Genomic DNA, 16,768 nt, shown 5'->3' with positions numbered 1-16,768 from the left:
AGTGTGAAACAAGAAGGCTTTCAGGTAGCATATGCCAACAATTTTCAGTCAGCTCAGTGCCGTCGTGAAAACAACGACAATTATAACTGAGCTTTTCTAAATTTTCTTCAATTAAAAAAAAAAAGAAAAAATTAATCAGATATTTTCATCAATGAAAAACAATTAATTTTCATTAAAAAAATCATCATTATAAAAAAAGAAATTTTTGTTTTTTAAATATATTTTAAAATGTTAATAAATTGTATGACGATTAATTTTTATTTGTAAGGATTAAAAAGTAAAAAAAAATATATATCGGATTAGTGCAGAAAATGAAAACGACTTATCTCAGAAAAGCAATTTTGAATTGCTGGTAAATTTATTGGATGTATATCCAGGTATATATATTTATTTATTGGTAAAACGTTAAAAAGGGTTTTTTTTTTTTTTTTCGATCAGCAACTTTTACTTTTGGCTTTTTGCCAGATCAAGTATACTGCACACCAAAAGTTTTAAGTTTTTTCTTTTAGCCAATATAACCAAGTTATTCAACTTAAATATATATAATTTATTATTTGAAAATTTAAATAACAAATCATAAATACAAATATATTGAAAAAATTAATTCATAATTTATTTTTTAAGAAAAAATATTATGTAAATAATGATATATGTATTAATAAATTATCTAAACTTTAAACTAGTTGATTTTCATTTTTTGTTTTTTTGAATAAATAGAGTAAAGTTTTACTGGACAAAGATGAAAATTAACAAAACAAAATAAAAAAAAAAAAGACATTTTAATGGTCAAATTATGAAGTTTCACTGGACAGTTGGATTGAAGTGAATATTAGCAAAACTTTTGACAGTAAAATTGTGGTGAGTATATAATTTATTATTATATTTTTTATGTAAATTGATTTAAATGTATATTTAGAGCTTGTCATAATGTTGATGCATTTTGATGAGTTTTTAAAATAGAAAAATGCAAAAAAAAAAAAATATATATATATATATATACAAAGCCAAGTTAATCAATGGCAATTTTTATAATAATTAAAAATTTTAATTTATAATAGTTGAGAATATTTCCTATATAAATTTCATCATCAAAGAAACTACAAATTAAAATTTGTTATCCTTATATATATTTTAAACTTGACATATTTTTTCTTTTCTTTTTTTTTTTATTATTTAAAATTTTTAAAGTAGGTATTACGGCTTTTTTTTTTCCTTTTTTTTTTGCTATATCAACAAGAGCTTTTTTGTATGTGACAGTATGTAGATAAATAAATAGACGATACCAGGTGTAGTTGAATATATAGATAACTTGAATATTTTTTTATATTTTCAACCGGGGTTTTATGTTGTCTGTTACAACACTTTCATTCAAAGTCAATTTTTTTTTTTTTTTTTTTATCAAATGTCGAAAACCATGCTCATTTTTGCATTACAAATTAGCATTATTCTACAGTAAGGTAAAGTACTTCATTTCAAAACTTAAATGTTGAGAAAAAAAAAAAGAATAAAATAAGATTTTTGATAAAAAAAAAGTTTACTCAACTAGTAAAAAAGTTTCAAGATGAACAGTATAATTATATTATTATTATTTTCTTTATACTTTTTTATATTTTTTAAAGATTATAAATTTATTAAAAGATAATTATGATTATTATAGTCAAACTTTTTTATTAATAATAAATATTTTTATGCATAAAAATATTAAATTAATTGAAATATAAAACTTTCATTTTTTTAGTAAATCACAGCTTTATATATAAAAAAGAAAAATCATAAATCAAATTTTCTTAAATTATGTAATTTAAGTATATTAGTAATTAAAAAAAAATAAAAAATTATTAAAGAAGGAATAATAATAATAATAATAAACAATCGGATTCATGAAAAAGTAATTATTTTTGCATCAAAAAATTTATGATTCATTCAAAAACTCATCAAAATCCAATTATTTTTTAAAAATACTTTCTTTTATTTGTTGGATATATATCTTGATTTTTGCCCTAAAAAATTCAAGTGCAATAACGAGTCTAGTCATATATTTTTTTCATCTCTAAAAAAGTATTATGCGTGAAAATAATAGTCACGAAAAATTTCAAGTACTATATATACCTATATATATCCCAACAAGTTGGACTAATAAAAAGCACCTTGAGGAACACTTTTATATTTTTTTTTTTAATTTTTATTTTTTTTTTGACCTTTTTTTCTCTTTGAAACCAAGATGGTATATATAATATCTTGAATTACTTGATTTTTCCTAGACCATCTGGAACTTTGGGTTATAACTAGACTGGAAAGTGACACACTTGTTTCTTTTAGTATAAAAAAAAAAAAAAAAAACAAAAAAAAATGTATACAAAAGAAAAAATATCCATTCAACACCTGGTAAAATAATGAACAAGTATATATTCAAAGAAATATTATAAAGCTTAAAAAAAAAAAAAACTTTATAATCGACATTTTTTTCCAATTATCATCATTATTTTTTACAAAAGCTATATAATAAAAAATATGCAATAATTTTATAACAAAATGATTGCAAAATAAAATGAATAAAACGAGAAAATTATATTGTTCATAGAAAAAAAAAAATTATTATTATTTATATAGTTAAATATTAAAATTTCTTATGTTTCCTGAAGAAAATTGATTTTACTTTAATTTCCTATCAAATACAATATTTAATAATAATATATTACTATTTTTTTTTTCTATTCACAAATGTATATTAATTTTTTTCAACATCATTTATGATTAAATTCATAAATTCAAACAACAGAAATATTGACTTGTGATGATTATATAAATATAAAACCTGTCTATCATATATTATCTCTCATGATATTTTATATTTTATGCATTTATTTATTATAGCTGACGTTTTTATATCACAGTGCAAATAATACTCACAGAAATGAATATTTAATCATTCTATTATTTTTATTATTATTTTTTTTTTTTATCTGTACTATTAATAAAAAAAATAAATAATCGAATTTAAAATTAAAACTTTTGTTGATTAATAATTTATAAATTCAGTTGACATTGACATATATTCTTTTTTTTGGTTATTTATTTATTTATTTATTTCAACCTCTGATATTTAGTCAGATAAATTGAGATGCATTACGATATCAAGTGAGCCATTAACTTTTATATATCAATACGTAAAAAATTGAACAGACTTTTTTTGATATCAATTTAACTTGAATAAACTCATAAATATATAATATTATTTCAAAAATAAATAAATAAAATACTGACAAAAAAATTCATATAATATAGAAATTTTTTTAAATCAATTTAATCATTTTTTATCAAATTAATTTTCAAGCTTTTAATTTGTAGAATTGTTATTGTTTTTTATTTTTTTAAGAATATTTAAATAAATTATTTAAAGTCAAATAAAAATTTCAAGAATTTTCAAAACATGTTATGAATCAGTTGACTTTGAGATAATAAATTCTTGGCAAGTTGTTGACACATGTCCATTCAACATATGTCAACCACGAAACCATATTGGCATTCTTGATAGTTCAGTGTATATATAACTCAAGTACCAACATATCCTCAAAATTTTATTAAATATTACAACTTAAATTTGAAATTACTTGGAAATTATTTTAACTATTTAAATATTAAAAAAAAAAAATTTAATAATAATTCATTTTTGAAATTAAATTAGTATAATCACTGATTTCAATATTACAGAATCATTTGAATTTAAATTACCTAAATCTCTGAATTATTCAAAAAATAATAATTACAAATTTAAAAATTCATTATTAATAATAACGTAATAAAAAATATAATAATTCATGATAATTGTATGAAAAAATACTCAGTAAACTCTCGGCAATATGTCGAAATTTGCATTTACAAATTTATTCAACTTTAGGACATTACTTTTTTTCTTCTCAAAGAAAGACTATAGGAAGGCACAACAAATGAACAAATGAAAAAAATAAAATGAATAAAAAAAACTAAAAAAAAAAAATAGAGAAAATAAAAGTAAAGGTTTTGCAGTGAGGTCATGCCTTCTAAGATTACACTCGGAAAAACATAAATTTATCGTCGAGCTTGCACAAACGAAAAAAAAAACAAAAAACATTGATTAAAAATAAAAAGGAATTTAGAATTTTTCATTATTACTGTTTCTAAAACAATTTGTAAATTGTATTTACCTAATAACAAGTCTCAAAAAAATTTGTTGTAATACATGTATTTTTTTGTTTTTTAGCAAAAGCTTTACTCATTTTTTATTTCCAAGTACATCGTCCCTAGAGTGAAGAATTGAAAAGTTAAAAAAGCTTGTATTACAAAAGTTTTTAAAGAAAAAGATGTGCTAAAATATTTCAAAAAGTTACAAAACGTTTTTTATTTTATTTTTTCTCAAATACTTATATAGAAAACTTTTGATAAAATTTGTTGTTGTTATTTTTTTATTATTATTTTCATTAAATGAAAATTGAAAATCTTCGTAATTGTTATGTGTGATAACTTGATATTTTCAGCAAGTTAAACTTTCATTTTATTTTTCCATATATAATAATAGACAAATAGATAAATGAAAATTAATGTTTTAATCGTTATCATTAAATCCTAAGTTTCTTATACATAAAATTTCTTGGTAAATTAAATTTTCTCCAATTTATAGTAAGAAAGTTTATGAAAAGACATGAGTTTACAATTTAACAACAATTATCATATTACACATCGAATCAGTGAGATCTTGAAAATTTAAATTTCATATACTTTTAAAATATTTCATCGAATTTTTTTTTCTTTTTTATTCAAACTGTCACACAAGATATAGAATTTAATCGTTTTTGTACTTTATCTTATTTGTTGTCAAAAAGAAAAATTGCCTTGGGGATTTGTTTTTGTAAATTTTTTAGCAATTTTTTTGTATATATATATATATCATAAAAAAATAAAAATAATGTGCTACCATTCGGCAATGAAAATGCACTTTTTCCAATAAGCCATGAGGAAAATTTTAAATTTAAAAAAAATAAGAATTTGGATGAAGGCAAATACATCATTGGTAATGAAAAAAAAAAAATGATAAAAAAAAATAAAAAAATATATACATGTATAAAATAAAATACGAAAAAAAAAAATTCAATACTTATTCAGTAGTTTTTCTCAGATTAAAATCCCTTGGGATGTTAAAAAAAATAAAAAAATGAAAAAAAAAATACAGAAAATACATGAAGAAAAAATATTCGAATGAAAAACTCGATTGTATTTGATTTTTTGTCGTCATTGAATTGTCTTGAATTTTTTTTTTTCTCTTTTTATTTTCTCATGATAAATATTGTCGTTTAATCATGTCATATCTGAGTGCATTTTATTGTCTTTGATTATATTTTTTTTTTTAACGAGTATATAAAACTTATTGTCATTAAAAAAAAAATTTTAATCTCTTTTGACTGATAAATTTGTTAATGACAAAAAACTTAATGAAAAACAATTTTCATAAAAAATTTATACAAGAAAATTTTATTCATCAAAAAATATAAAATTTTAATTTTAATTATGATATACTTTCATCTTTTAAAATTTTATTTGATGAGTTAAATTTATTCCATATATATTTACACGTTTTTTTGATTTTTTAAATCAATTTTATTTTATTTATTTGTATACTAAGCTTGATACGAATAAACTATATCACTAAAATTAAACAAATTGAGTAAATAAATAAAAAAAAAAAAAACGATTTGTATCTACCAACGACAAAATAAAAAAAATTCATCAAATAAGCAAGAAAATTTATCTCAAAAAAAAAACTTGCAAAAGTTAAAAAAAAAAAACAAAATTGATAAAAGTTAGATGAGTAAAGGTTATACATAAATTTTTTAAAAAAGTATCATCCTGTTGAATTTTAGAATTTTTATATATATATTTAAGAAAAAGTTTATTTCCCAACGGCAAAACTCACGAGTCATTAATACAACAAGTATATACTTGCAAAATAAATTTAAGCTACTCAAAAAAAAGCTTAAATTTATATATCATATACAAGAGCATTCAAGTGTAAACAATAAATCAGTAAATTATAAAATAAATAACAATAGTATTATTATTATTTCCTCTTAAATAATAACTAAAGACATAAAAAATAAAAAAAATATTTGATGATGAAATAAAATTAATAAGCATAATAACTCTTTTCATTTACAAAGCATTTTCAGAAGCATTGTAATATTTATAAATTTTGTTAGAATGGAGAAAAAAATAAAAAATTTAAATAACCTTTGAAGAAAATTAGTTATTGATTTTCATAGATCAATATGACAATAAGTTTTTTTTTTTCTTTTTTCATTCTTTTTGATGTTTTGGTTTAGTTTTATTTCCGTGGCTTTCAAGATGTGTCATCAGTATATATGTATACATGTAAAACGAATTTCTAGAATATCCTGTTACACTCGATGAATTGAAAAATTGACCCAGAATATATATTTGTTCAACTCCTGTGTCAATTTTGAATTAGCTTTCGGAAATTCGACATCACATATATAAATATACTCCACTTACAACCAATGTAAAACTTGTAAATCTAGACAACCCTTTTGCAATCGATATATAAATCGCAAAAAAAGTTTACTATTAGTTTCTTTTTTTTTCTAACTATCTATCTAAACTGATCAATTTGAAATTTTTTTTTTTTTTTGTTATAACAAAAACAAAATAAACGATAAATAAATATAATAAGGATAAGGAAAAAAAAAAGATGCACAGACTTTCAAAAATAGATGTTCATCAAGATGTCGAGAGAAAAGCAAGCAATCATGCTTGAATTCTCAAAGAAGAAAATTACTCAATCATCTTTTCTTATACAGTACAATTACTTTTAACAATATTTCAAGTGAAAAAATATATCTCAGGGTTATTCAAGTGATAAAAAAAAAAAAAATTATCAAATGTATTTTTATTTGTAGCTGTTATATTTTTTTATTTTATTTTTTTACTCAAAGCAAATAAAAGAGATGAGAAATTTATAATTTTTTTATATCAAGTATTACAAATGTTGAAAAATGATAATAAAAAATTAAATTAAATAAAAGATTTGCAAACTTTTATATTGGCTAGGATTTAATATTCAAGTTTAAAATATAAAAATATTTCACAGTATAGTGATACTGACCTAACTCAAAAATAATAATAACAAAAAAAAAATATAAAATAAAATAATAAAAAAGCACAAAAGTAAGAAACAAAAAAAAAAAATAAAAAAAATTGAGCCTCTGTCACTGGAAAATTTCAACATTGAGTATTCTGTATCTTAAAAACTTTGTTGAATTTTATTTTTCTGCACCAGTTGGATTATATGGATAAGACATTTGATTCAAATAAAGTAAGAAAAAAAAAAAATACCAATACAAAACCACTTCAATTGTCTATCTATATATATTTTTTTAAAACTTGAATATCTAAAATAAAATTCATTCAAATAATAAAATATTTAAAAGAAAATTTTTCTATATATAAAATTTGCATCTATTTTTGAAAAAAAAAAAATATCTATTAAGGATTTTCTCAAGAACTATTTAAAGTTCTAAAAGTAAAAATTAAATACATGTAAATTACAAAAGATTTTCCAAGTTTTAGCTCGTTATCATACATTTACAAAAGCTGAAGATACTATTATAATACAAAACAATGTATATATTTTTTTTTTTACTTGTTTTTATTTGTAAGTTGAGCGAAAAAAAAAATCTTTTATTATTAACCATGCACATGATAAAAGTCACATACTGCACATACTTATTTTCTGCCAACATAAACATGAATACACTTGTCCTGATAAAAAAAAAAAAAATTATTCATTGTTTTTATAAAACAATATATATTATGAATAACAATTGAGATGTATGATTTAATTTTTAACAATAACATCATCAGTAGTTTATCAAAACATGTATTTGCAGTAAAAAAAAACAAAAAATCAAAATAAAACTAATTTTTTTAATCAATATAAAAATTAGCTTAATAAATTTAATTTTAAATAATAATTTTTCTTTTTTTTTTTCATTATCAAATAGTATTTTCTTTGAAAAAAAAAAAAAAAAAAATCAATGAAAATAAAATGATAAATTATATGTATAAATTTTAGTTGTGTATAAGTTTTTGTGGTTGTGAGTGTTTAACTATAGCAGACAATGTAAAGAGGAAAATTCATACTGAACTTGGTGGTATTATACAAATGGTACTACTACAGAGGATGTCCCCAGAACCACATAAATTTTGATAGACTCTTAGTGGGTGTGTAAAAGATCAGGAAGGGATGATAATACGTGAAAGGGTATATTTTCCAGTTCTCTAGGCATCTATAAATAATTTTCTAAAACTTTTAGTCTTTTCAAATATTCATTATTAAATTTTTTTTTCTACTTTTTTTATGTCTCTCTACTTTTTAAAAAACAAGAAAAATAATAAATATCAAGCTTGGACTATATAAATAAAGAAAAATGAATAATATTAAAATCAAATGAAAATGAATATTTCTTAGGTTAAAACACAAGCACAAATTGGTTTTCATAAAAAATTCAAAAGTACCAAAATGATAAAAAAAATAAAACTTAAGTTTCAAGTGAATTGAGAGGTCGAAAGTTCAGGGATGCATACATGTGTATATTTATCACACATAACAGGTAAAAAAAAACCAGTGATTTAACTATCAAAAGAAAAAAGAAAAAGAAAATCAACACCAACATTTTAAAATATATAATTAATCCAAAAAAAAAAAATAATAAATATTGATCCTAGGTATATAAAATTTAGTTATTTGCGAAAGGTAAACTGTATTTGATTGATTCTCGATGCATCAGTAAACTGTTGATACATCAATGTCAATTTGTTTAAATTAATGATAAAATAACATGATTAAATATTCAATAATAATTATCATTTCATACAAGGCTATTTTATATAATCAATATTTTGTCTTTAAATCAAAATTATTATTTTTATTTTTACTAATTTTTTAACTGGCAATGAGTCACGCAAAGTTTAAGGCCACATAAACTCGACCTTAATCAAAAATCTTTTATTCCCATCAAAAAAAAAAACATCCTATTTTTAGATTAAAATAAAAATTTAGTAGTTTAAAATTTTTCATTTTTTTTTATTTTAATTAAAAATGAAATTAAAATTTAATAGACATATTGATTATTACTTGTGAAAATAAAATGAGTTATTAATTAATATTATAAATATTAAATATGTATATATATATTTATATCAAAGAAAATTAGATATTACTTTGATGCTTTGACTTGTTGAATTAAATGAGATGAGTAATGTGGTCAAGATATAATTGGCAAATATCTGTTTATGACGCATCAGCACGATATAGAACATTAATTTCTAATTTTCCAACCGCAAAATCTAACCAAATTTAATGAGTATCTGCAACGCAATATATAGACTTTAATATATGTCCATCAACATCATCATTGTCATCATCACCATAAGGCTTTTCATGATACATATAAAATGGAAAACAGTTTGGGCAAAATATTATATGCTTCGAAAATAAATTAAAATATTAAATATATCAAATTTTAATAATAAATAATCCATCATTTGGATTATCATAATATTATTAAATTATTATTTTAAATTTATTATTGAATATTTAATCTTTTTTTCGATTTTTTTTATAAATTAATTGTTAAATAATTATTTGAACAAAAAAAAATAGATTAGCATTGAGATTAAATTAATTTTTCATAGCTGCGTGATAAATTAATTTGACGAAGGATTTGAAAATCATGACTTGAGCTTGAAATAGGACTGCTATAGTTGAAATGTTTCAATGAGAAAATATGCCCTTGTACATGACTTGACACGCAAAGATGGTCTTGATATTTCTACCCTTGACTCAATGCATGACGAAGGTCTATGTAATATTCATCATACAATACAAATTAATTAATACAAGTGAAACATTTTGAATATATCACAAGTAAAAAAAAAAAAAATCATAAACGTCTCATAAAATATAAACAAATTTAATTAAATTTTCTAAAGCTCAAATAAAATTGAAACTAGTATAAAATCTGATAATTTTTTAAGGTAAAAAAAAAAAAACATATGATACTATTGGTGACTTAGATATGTACTTAAGAAAATGAAATAAACTCAAGATAACTAAACTCTGAATCATTCAAATTTACGAGTATAACTTGGCAATCCTATTACGTAAATGAATGACATTAAAATTCCCATTTTTATATGAAATTGTCAACGTAAGTGCATGCATTTTGGAAGAGCTCCAAAGACATTGTAACTTTTTTTCTTTATATTTTTAAAGAAATGCCACTTTGTTATAATAATTATTGAGCTATTAATGTTATACTGTGAAAAATGTAATAAAAATATATATTTGGTGGATGATTTAATTTTTTTTCTATTGATGTAATATATAATTTTTGTTTCAGACTAAATAATTGGTGAAAAAATGTCAATACAAACAAGGCCAACCAGAGCTTCTGTTCATCATTCAAAAAAACCAATAGTTATTTATCCACCAGGTAATTTAAATAAGAAAAATTAATAATTAAGATATTAATTACACGAGAGTTTGTTAAATCTATCAAGTAAAATTTTGACCTCATTATAATAATGTATATAAGCATCAGAGCCATATGATGTACATGAAATCCCACTTGTGATTTTCCACTCGGGTCAGTGAAATAACATAATTAGTAAACTTGATAAGGGGTTTCTATGTACAACAAAGTGAGAAGCTCTCTGTTGTTCAATATAATTTTGCAACTAAATGAATATCAAAAAAAAAAACTAAAGTCAAATTATAAATACACATATACAGAATAAGTTTTGTCCACAGTGAATATAATCATATTGATTTTAAAAAATAATTTAGCAACTACTGGGTAAATCAATTGCCATAAATTAAACAACAAAACAAAATTCCTTTGGGACAAAAGAGAATGACAGTTTATTATATTACTGATTTCCATTATAAAATAAAGAGGGATGTGTTAATTAGCTTAATAATTTTTAATGTATTTTCACCTGTCAAATATATATATAATTGAATTTTTTATGGTAAATAAATTAGTATGACAATTCAATCATGTCAGATTAATTTTTAGAAAATTCAATTTTTTTAAATTGAATATCAATAAATTTATAAATCAAACCGATTGATTTTTAATTAGAAAAAATAAAAAAAATTCTTACTAATAATATTGAATCTGAAATCGCAACAGATTTTTTTTTTTTTTATCTTATGTTTAAATGAAATAATTATCTACACTGTCAATTTTTTTCAATTTTTTTTTGTTCGGTTTTTTTGAGATATTTACTGTCAAAGTTGACAACTTTAACACGCAAAGTATATTTTAAATCAAATTTTTATTATTAAATTTTAAAACCAATATGGTAAATTTCTATAGTTTGTGTGTAGAAAAGACAAATTTTGAATAAATTTTAGTATTTCGTCTTCTGCGTTTAAAAAATAAATAATGAAATCAAAAAGCACACAGACATGAACACAAATTTTTTCTTTTACGATGTAATCTTCAGTTGTTTCCACGACATACCTATTATAAATAATTTGTTTTTTTTCATCAATATATATATAAAAATTTTAGGATAAATTAGAATAAAAAATAGCGTTATTGATATTAATAAATATTATTCGGTAATAAAAAAAAAAAATCTTTCAATTAATTTTAACGTGCAACCTGACATAAAGTAAAAAAAAAATAAAAATAAAAATAAAAAATATGTCAAGTACGATAAATAAATGAAGTGTATTTTGTAAGCATTTTTTTATCTCGTTTTTTTCATTTTTTTAAAAATAAAAACTTGAATAAAAGTAGGAAATTTAAATCAAGTTGTATTTATCCACGAGATTTCATTGAATAATTTTTAAATATTTAATATAAAAAAAAAAAAAAAATACTATAAATAAATTTAAAGATATAAAAAGAAAAACAAATTAGGACATTTATAAAATTTTTATCTTTAGATATGACATGATTGAAACAGTAACTTTAAAAAAATATGAATAATTAATTTTTTCATTTTCCAGTTTCACCAGAAAGTATCATTATTCCAATTGTATCATGTATACTGGGATTTCCCGTGTTGGCATTACTAGTGATATGTTGTCTCAGAAGACGAGCAAAACTAGCAAGAGAAAGAGCACGTCGTCGAAACTACGACATGGATCATGGAGCACTGAGTCTTGTTCGTTTTAGTCCAATTCATAGACTAGGTAATTTTTTTTGTCAACAATATATATACATAAAAATTAAAACAATTGTTTAAAATTAACGTGAGTATACACATTACACATAAATGTCAACAATAAAAAACTCATTTATCCGGTAAAACAAACGGAAAACAAAAAAAAAAAATTCAAAACTTTCATGTTGAATGGAACAAAAAAAAAAAAATCAACAAAACAAAAAAAAAAACAAAAAATTAAATCAAAAGGGGAAAAAAGCTTTATCCTGTAATTCGTACCAAAGCGGATTGTATATGTGTGTGCACCATCCAGAATATTCAACCGTGGTTTCTATAGATGCACGCCTCGAATTTCAATAGCAAACGAAAAAATAAATTGCAAAAAAAAAAAAAATGATAACTGTACAATTTATTGAGCTGTACACAGATCTAGTTACCACTCATGAATATACATTAGATTAAAAAATGAATAATAAAAATAAAGATAATAAAAACACGATTGAATTTTTTTTTCTAAATTTTTCTTCCAAATAGTAGACTAATAAAATTTATTTCATGCGGTACTGTCAATATTTTAGTAAGCTGATTGTTTCAGTGTGTAACATTGCAAGTACCATGAAGATTAAGTACGCTTGACATACACTTTGTACAACCAACAACAAGCATTTCATATACACATCTGTCAGACAACATATACATTGTAATCGTTTGTCTCTAAAAGCTTTGAATATTTCAAGCAACACCTAGTCATCTCATGTTATTTTAACAAACCAATATTGTTTCAACGTTATATACTCTATATTAAATTCAAAACTTGACAAATGCATCTTGAATCATGTATGAGATTAATGAGACAATGTCAACCCAATGAAAATTTATTAAATTATAATAATTTTCTTGAATATAGATAGAAGAAAAATATTCATTAGAGATAAAACGAAACGGAAAAAATTAGTACCTCTAGTAAATTCAATTTCCATATATAAAAGAAAATAATTAATTTAATTTCCATCTAATTTTTTTAAAAAAACTTTTTGATAGACTTTCATTTTTTTATAAATTAGTATAACTAATTTAAAAGATGAAAAAATAAAACTAATCAACTCTGTTTTTTTTTGTATTAGCTGGTGTTGAAAAAGCGACACGAGCAATACAACTTAAAAGTGAAAGAAATTCAAGAGCAATGCCATCATTAGAACTAGACACTGTTATTGAAGAACGTTCTGATCCAGAAATGAGTTCAGCATTGGAAATAAGTAGTCCAGATTAACATTTAGCTCCGGTACCGTCTAGGTAATTAATTTTCAAATAGATAAAATACAATTTGTCGTATTTATATATTTTTTTTTTTGTTTATATTTAGATCACCAAGAGGATCAAAAACAATGACGGTACCACCTCCAATCGACCATAGTCCACTATGGACAGCTTTGACAAATGCAAATTCAGTGACAAATATTAATGACGATGATGATGATGATGATACCTAACATGAAGCCAACGAGATTGCCAGTGGAAGTTTCATTGGTGCTCTCGTTCTTGAATTACCAATAATTTACTGACCCAAAAAAAATGTTGATAAAAATACTGCTGATTCAACACATATTTCTTGATATGAAAAAAATTATTGTCAAAATAATAATGATTCAATTAATGATAAACATTCAAATGATGATGTACATGTTGACATTCATTAGCACAATTATTTAAATTATAAAAAATATTATTATTAATAAATATTTATAGTGTATATGAAATTTTTTGATTTAAAAATATATCATATCAATATAAAAAATAACCATGATCCTCATTTTGGATAATAAAATTAAGAAAAAAAAATTAAAGTGGCCTATTATATATACATGTATCGTGTGACATTTAGAACAATGAACCAACCAAATAAATAAATAATCATATAGATGTATGGATATTTAATAATAATAAAAGCCAATATTATTTTAGATAAAATATTTGATTGGTTTTTGTAATAGCATTATGATAAATACATACACACACCAAATGTAGATGAGAAAAAAAAAAATTATTATACGCATTTATAAAAAGAAAAAAAAATATATAATAATAATATAGAAATAATTAATGATAAACAATGATAAAATTTACACACAGGGTTTAAAAAAAGAAGTAAAAAAACAAATATATATACGCACCGATAAATAAAAATTGTAAACTTTGATGTAAATTGATGTGTCATTATTAAAATTAAATTATGTTTTTTTTTTTTATAAGTTGTTAAATAATTGGATAAATTTTAAATATTGTTAAACAAAATATTACTTGATTTGTTTTCTCTTTTTTTTTTTTTTTTTTGATAACTAATTTAATGTATTTTGGAAACGTTTCATTGACGAGTTGAATTAATATAAAATTAAATTATAATTATTTTAAAAATATTTATATAATGATGAAAGCATAATAAAGATTTAAATTAATTATTTTTCCTTTTCAGTGTATAATTATTTTGCGTGTAATATTACATATAATAGCTTACTGGTTACTTAAAATTAATTCAACTGCGACATGTCAAAAAAAAAAATAAATAAAACATAGATCTTTTAAAATTTTCTTTTTCAATTTGTTAACATTCACTATTTGTCGTTTTTAATTTTATTTTAATCTGGTCACTTATCTCTTTCAAATACAATAATAATTAATGTTTTTTTAAATACAATTTTACTCTGATGATGAATAAAAATATACAAGTTGGATGTAGCTGATAGCAAATGAAAAAAAAAAAAGATTAAATGATACATGAAATTCCAACTTGTTGGTTGATCTGACCAGATGAAATATAAAAATTAAAAAAAAAAAAAAACAATTGATCTATTTTAATTGACAAAATAATTTTATTATGATATTTAATTAATTGAAAATACCATCTTGTTAATTTAATCAATTAAAAGAATTACGTGAATTTTTAACAACTAAATTTTTAATGTTTTATTTAGTTCTTATCAACAGCTCAAAGAAAAAATAGCAATAATTTTTTTTTGAATAAACTAAAAACCAGGTATTATACGACCTTTCTTCGCGGATTTTTTTAATTTATTTGTTTTTTTGTCCTTCTTTCTTTTCATAATATTATCTTGTCGTTTTTGTTGTCTTTCTTGTATAGCTTTTTCAGTAGCATTGAGTCTATTTTCCCATTTCTTTGCACTTCCTTTTTTCTTTTGTTCCTCACGTTTAATTGATTTTTTAAGAAGCTCAGTATCATCTTTCACCTGTAATTATTAAATAATTATTAATAAAAATAAATTCATTTATAACAAACAAATGATTATTTGTTATATTTACCTTTTCACCACTGGACTTGGCAAGAACAGATTTCCATGCATCTTTTTCTTTGAGTACTTGAGCTTTTTCAGTTTCACCAGCAGCAACTAATGATTTAATTTTTTCTTTTTTTTCTTGTAAAGCTTCTAATGCTTTTTTAGGATCTTTACCATTTTTTTGTTGCTTTTTTTTAGTTCCAATTTCCGAAAAATCAAATTTACTAAATACCATATGTCCTTCTGAATTAAAAACTGGTTTTGAACGTGTTGCTTTTGGTGCACCTTCAACATCTTCAGTTTTAATATTTTTACCAGAATTTAATTTTTCTATTCTTGCTGCTTTTGTTTGTGCTTTATGTTCATTACGTCTTGTTTTTTTTTTCAAACGATTTTTTAAACCTTTTTTTTCTAATTTTAATTTGTGACTTAATTTTTTAACTCCTTTTAATGAATCTAATTTTTCATGAAGTTCAGTAAATGTTGCAGCTCGTTTTGGATCACCTTTTTTTAAAAATAATTTTGAATTTTTTTGTTGAGGTTCTTCTTCTTCATCTGATTCACCAAGATCATCACCTTAAAAATTTTTTAAATAATTTATTAATAAATGAATCTATTATTTATTGTACATTGTTGTAAATTTTATGTAGTGCATACATGAATGTAAAAAAATAAATTTAAGGTTATGGTATAATATAAAAACACTTACCTGTTTCACGAGCTGGTATTGGCATTGTTGTAAATAATTCACTTATAAAAGTATCTTCCACTTGAAGCAATTGCTTCACACTTTTTGCATTAAACGTATTTGACATTTTTAATTGCATATTTAACGATAATTATTTTATACAATATTACGATCTCACGTGTCTTTAGAATTGTAAATAAATTTTGATAAATTTATAACACGATGTCACGATTTTATTTTTTCGATATTGTTCGATATTTAGAAAGTTTGTTACGCTGACTTCAGAGTGCACTGACTCGAGCATGCGCAATAAGTATTTATTGTTAATTTTAATTAATTAATTAGAAAATGGTGGCATAAAAATAATGCATGTTATTTAATGGGTATTTTTTTTAATGTTATAAATCAATTAAAATTATTAAATTATGATTACACTAGATGGAGAGGGGCACTTTACATGACCAACAAGTACCAACAAGTCCAAACAAGTCGAGAGTGGGTATCAGTGGGTATTGCCATTTGCCACACTAGCAACAAGTTATGAACATGGCGTTGTGGT

At 21.7% G+C, this 16,768-nt stretch overlaps 2 protein-coding genes across 3 annotated transcripts; one reads left to right on the top strand and one right to left on the bottom strand.

Annotated features, from left to right (window-relative positions):
- Positions 1 to 15,092, top strand: LOC122854232. 2 transcript variants are annotated; one of them, XM_044154700.1, is made up of 6 exons: positions 1 to 377; positions 718 to 858; positions 10,452 to 10,544; positions 12,074 to 12,259; positions 13,356 to 13,524; positions 13,595 to 15,092. In XM_044154700.1, the coding sequence occupies exons 3-5, from the start codon at positions 10,472 to 10,474 to the stop codon at positions 13,499 to 13,501; spliced, it is 405 nt and encodes a 134-aa protein (XP_044010635.1). In that variant the 5' UTR covers positions 1 to 377; positions 718 to 858; positions 10,452 to 10,471; the 3' UTR covers positions 13,502 to 13,524; positions 13,595 to 15,092. The 2 variants fall into 2 exon arrangements, with proteins under 2 accessions (XP_044010635.1, XP_044010644.1); XM_044154709.1 differs by lacking the exon at positions 718 to 858 and having other exon boundaries at positions 197 to 377; positions 13,595 to 14,838.
- A 71-nt stretch (positions 15,093 to 15,163) lies between these two features.
- LOC122854074 (surfeit locus protein 6 homolog) lies at positions 15,164 to 16,447 on the bottom strand. The gene is made up of 3 exons (XM_044154491.1): positions 16,231 to 16,447; positions 15,547 to 16,097; positions 15,164 to 15,473 (listed from the first exon to the last, which is right to left on the bottom strand). The coding sequence occupies exons 1-3, from the start codon at positions 16,346 to 16,348 to the stop codon at positions 15,252 to 15,254; spliced, it is 891 nt and encodes a 296-aa protein (XP_044010426.1). The 5' UTR covers positions 16,349 to 16,447; the 3' UTR covers positions 15,164 to 15,251.
- Between the last annotated feature and the right edge of the window lie 321 nt (positions 16,448 to 16,768).

The sequence above is a fragment of the Aphidius gifuensis genome, linkage group LG1, assembly GCF_014905175.1.
Source record: "Aphidius gifuensis isolate YNYX2018 linkage group LG1, ASM1490517v1, whole genome shotgun sequence".
Taxonomy (NCBI): Eukaryota; Metazoa; Arthropoda; class Insecta; order Hymenoptera; family Braconidae; genus Aphidius; species Aphidius gifuensis.
Note: the sequence above shows the minus strand (reverse complement) of the source record. Positions and strands in the feature narration are given on the sequence as shown.

What these genes read in the sequence shown, in the direction of transcription:
- LOC122854074 (XM_044154491.1), bottom strand. Translation starts at nt 16,348, where the DNA reads ATGCAATTAAAAATGTCAAATACGTTTAATGCAAAAAGTGTGAAGCAA. An exon ending in AATACCAGCTCGTGAAACAG is followed by an intron (nt 16,098 to 16,230) that starts GTAAGTGTTTTT and finishes AAAATTTTTAAG; the next exon opens with GTGATGATCTTGGTGAATCA. An exon ending in CCAAGTCCAGTGGTGAAAAG is followed by an intron (nt 15,474 to 15,546) that starts GTAAATATAACA and finishes TAATAATTACAG; the next exon opens with GTGAAAGATGATACTGAGCT.
- LOC122854232 (XM_044154700.1), top strand. Translation starts at nt 10,472, where the DNA reads ATGTCAATACAAACAAGGCCAACCAGAGCTTCTGTTCATCATTCAAAA. An exon ending in AATAGTTATTTATCCACCAG is followed by an intron (nt 10,545 to 12,073) that starts GTAATTTAAATA and finishes TTCATTTTCCAG; the next exon opens with TTTCACCAGAAAGTATCATT. An exon ending in TAGTCCAATTCATAGACTAG is followed by an intron (nt 12,260 to 13,355) that starts GTAATTTTTTTT and finishes TTTTTGTATTAG; the next exon opens with CTGGTGTTGAAAAAGCGACA.